The sequence below is a fragment of the Labeo rohita genome, chromosome 5 (genome assembly GCF_022985175.1).
Source record: "Labeo rohita strain BAU-BD-2019 chromosome 5, IGBB_LRoh.1.0, whole genome shotgun sequence".
NCBI classification, from domain to species: domain Eukaryota; kingdom Metazoa; phylum Chordata; class Actinopteri; order Cypriniformes; family Cyprinidae; genus Labeo; species Labeo rohita.
In genome coordinates this window covers 19568177-19571615 of record NC_066873.1, presented here as the reverse complement: position 1 = coordinate 19571615, position 3439 = coordinate 19568177, and the positions used below count along the sequence as shown (strand labels likewise).

Here is a 3439-nt window from a genome sequence, read left to right as displayed (position 1 = left end):
TTATAATTGCTGTAGTGGCGTGCAGACAAAAGGCCTTTAAACAAACACAGTGATTGAAAAATAAATAAACCTCTGTCTGTCTTGGCCCAGATGCAACACGGACACCCCAGGGAAAAGCCACTCGCGCTTTTGTGTTCACATTCTAAAGATATCCAAATATCAGAGTTTATGCCTTCAGCAAACACTTCTGTTTGCTAAGTCGTGTGTCGGTGCTTCAAGCCCCTTATGTGTTTGATACTTAATCTGTTCCTGAAAAGCTGTACTGCACTAGCTAGCATATTCTAGGTTTAGCGTCGGAATCCATGCACTTCGTGATGACAATGAAATGTGACAGATAAAAAAAATTACACATAGCCAGTTTGAGTCTTTGTACTTTAGTTTTTATGCCTTCTATAAAAAGAACATCACTGAGGCAGTCATACAGTGGATTTAGACATTTCTACACAGTAAATAGTTCATCTTAGATAACAATTAAAAGATTCTCTGAAAATCTGTACACTGTACAATATCTTAAAAGAAAAATAATTACAACAAACGTTTAACTTCCCTTTAAAGCTGGAATCATCACCCTTTGTTTCGAAAGTTACTTTATGACAAAAATAAAGTTCTCTCTCTTGAATCTCTAGGACTTTCAGAAGATGTAGCAAACGGTACTAGCTAATATAGAGATCTACTCCTTATTCATTCCAGCATCCCAAACCCTTTTTACAGAAGTTACTTATCCAAAGTCATTTATAAAAATACTTTACATATTTAAAAAATCTAGTTTTACATTGGCAGTGCACAGTTTTATAATTACAACTTTCGCTGTTAAAATGTCTAGGTAACAAAATAAACTTTTTCTATATCTTTAAGGAAATAAATTTGTCTTACAAAATAGGCAAGTTGGTGTTTAAGGCAGTTGACTGACCTAAAGTACTTTGTATCCCTGCTTTTAACTTCAGAATCAGAACTTTAGCTTGATAGTTAAAACTTTCATTAGACAAGGCATCGTTCACCTGGGCCGAATCTGTAACTGTAAATTTGCATAGTGAATCAAAACACATTTACAATGTGACAATTTCTGGATAAGGACTGCACCTCAGTGTCACACAAAGCTTAACTTGTACTCTTTGGAGAAAAATCACGTCAAGCTGTGTTTACACTTATTCCTTAAACTAACTCATTTTTATTTTTATGTCACTAGTACTTTTTTTATTTGCTAGCAAGTAATCCAACAATGACTTTTTCTTTAGGAATTAGTATTTATTCATTATTTACTTGTAATTTTGCTATTAGTCACTATTACAAGTCACGTCAAGTAACTAACACATTGTTACTGGTATGAAATTTACAATTTTTAGCATTAAATTCTATGTGGAGCTGGTTTCAGAAGCTATTCAAACATATTTTTAAGTACTACTAACGCACTAGTCGTGCATTTTTTTATTTAATTTAAAGTCTGTTTATTTTTTTGGCTACAAAAGTAGCTACTCTGACTTGTCATAACATATGATCAGTAAAAGCAGCAGTAACTAGTGAGATAAAACGGTTTACTAGAAAAAAAAAATGGATAGATACTAGTAACTACTAGGAAAGCTACTAGTAACTTAAAAAAACAAGTACTAGGATCTAATGAACACCTAATGAAAGTTGAAAATGATAGTCACTATTGGATTACTTGCTATACATAAAAATAAATACTGGGTCGTTTTAAGGCATAAATGTTTAAACAGCAAGCCATAAACGAAGTGGAAAGCAGGAGAAAAAATGACAAAATGCACTATTCCCGAACAGCCGTTGGAGCAGATCATTAACTCGACTTCAAAGTGATCAAGGAAGCGGCACTAGAGCCAAAATGGATGCCACCAGAGTCAAAACAGAACATGCCACAAAAGCAGAACCTGTGTTCCTCGTGGGCTCTGGTTCTGGGTAATCCTCATCATCGGGCTCATCATCGTCCAAGCCGCTGGAGCCTTCTTCATCCACGGGGGGAGAGTCAAAGCAAAGCGTTTTCATACTATTTTTGATAAACTCGCAGATAGTCCGCTCTGAGCCATCACAGACGCAAGTATCCAGGAGTTGAGCTTTGGGAAGTTTGCGCATGTACGCGATGACATTGCGGCATGGGTTCGAGCAGCTGGAGCCGCTGAAGAGTTTCCCGCAGTGGAGTAAATAATCGCCCATGGCGCTTCGGCACTGGATGTCCTTCTCGCACTGGCGCCGGGCTTCGGTGCAGCCCATGCTGCTGGTTTTGGGCAAGCACGGCTCGATGGCTCGTTTGATCTCCCGGCAGCGGGGGTCCGAGGCGCAGCTGCAGTCCTCCAGCGCCGGGCCGCTCTTGGTCAGGTTGAGTTGCACCAGCGACGAGATGCAGTGGCTGGGACACTTCTTCCTCTGGCCGCTCAGGATCGAGTCGCAGGCGTGCAAATACTGGTCGTAAGCGTAATGACACTCGGGCTCCGACTGGCAGTTCAATATCGCTTGCCAGCAGATCAACCGACGGCCGTGGTGGTTGGAGGAGGCGATGGAAAAACAACTGAAACACACAAGCACACAAGCGAAGGGCCAAATTAATGTGTGAGCGCCACGAACCAAACCTGCACGAGTTGCCATATCGAAGTCCGTAATCGTTTGGCTGGCGTCAGGTCAGTTTTAAACATGCATATTTCATATTTCCATTGCATCTAGTGAGGGAAAAATCCCTCAGCTTAGATGTATGCAAGGTCCATCCAAAAGAAAAAGTTGGTTCCACAATTGCGGTGAATCTATAAAGACATTTTCCTGTAATCCATGTTCTCAAGAAGGAGCCTGAATTGCGAAAAGTGCTATTTCCAGCAAACGCGTCGTTCACTCCATCTCCCCGGTTCGTGTCCGTGTGACAGTGCGGTGATTCCTCCTTCCACCTCTTGTCTTTCTTGTGGGCAGAAGTGAGGAGCTCAAGAGCTCGTCCTCTCGCGTCTCTCGCTCACATCCGAATGCGCTCGCAAGCTTCTAACATCACGCTTTCCCGAACGAACTGATACATTCACGGGCGTACGCTTGTCGTCCGTCATTAAGTACGCATCGGGACGCGAACAGATAATAACACGCCGTTCAAATTCACACACTGGCCCCTTTCTGACCCGCTAGTTTTGCTTTATCCATTCTACTCCTGCGGAAGTTTTAGGGATTCCTATTGGTCAGACCGTTTGTTGTTGCAAATCTCGACGTCAAGTAAGGGGCGGGAGAATGGGGGTGGGGCATGATGGGTCAGGAATGGTCTTCTCTCCAAAAGGTTTGGATTACCTCAAAGCAGAACGCGAGTACTATACTGTAGTTGCTCAGACTTTGTCGAACATGTATGACGTGCGTTCTTGGGCAGCATCAGTGATGATTTTCTGACTGTGCATGAATACTTCATCAAAGAGATTTCGTTTTTAGCAAGAACCGGCCGCTTCAAGAACAAGAACTAAATTTT

At 41.7% G+C, this 3439-nt stretch overlaps 1 protein-coding gene across 1 annotated transcript; it reads right to left on the bottom strand.

Moving 5' to 3' along the window:
- Positions 1-358: 358 nt before the first annotated feature.
- On the bottom strand, positions 359-3121 carry gas1a (growth arrest-specific 1a). Its single transcript, XM_051110846.1, has one exon. The coding sequence runs from the start codon at positions 2593-2595 to the stop codon at positions 1813-1815; it is 783 nt and encodes a 260-aa protein (XP_050966803.1). The 5' UTR covers positions 2596-3121; the 3' UTR covers positions 359-1812.
- Positions 3122-3439: the final 318 nt, after the last annotated feature.

Coding starts and splice junctions, on each gene's coding strand:
- gas1a (XM_051110846.1), bottom strand. CDS start 2,595: ATGGCAACTCGTGCAGGTTTGGTTCGTGGCGCTCACACATTAATTTGG.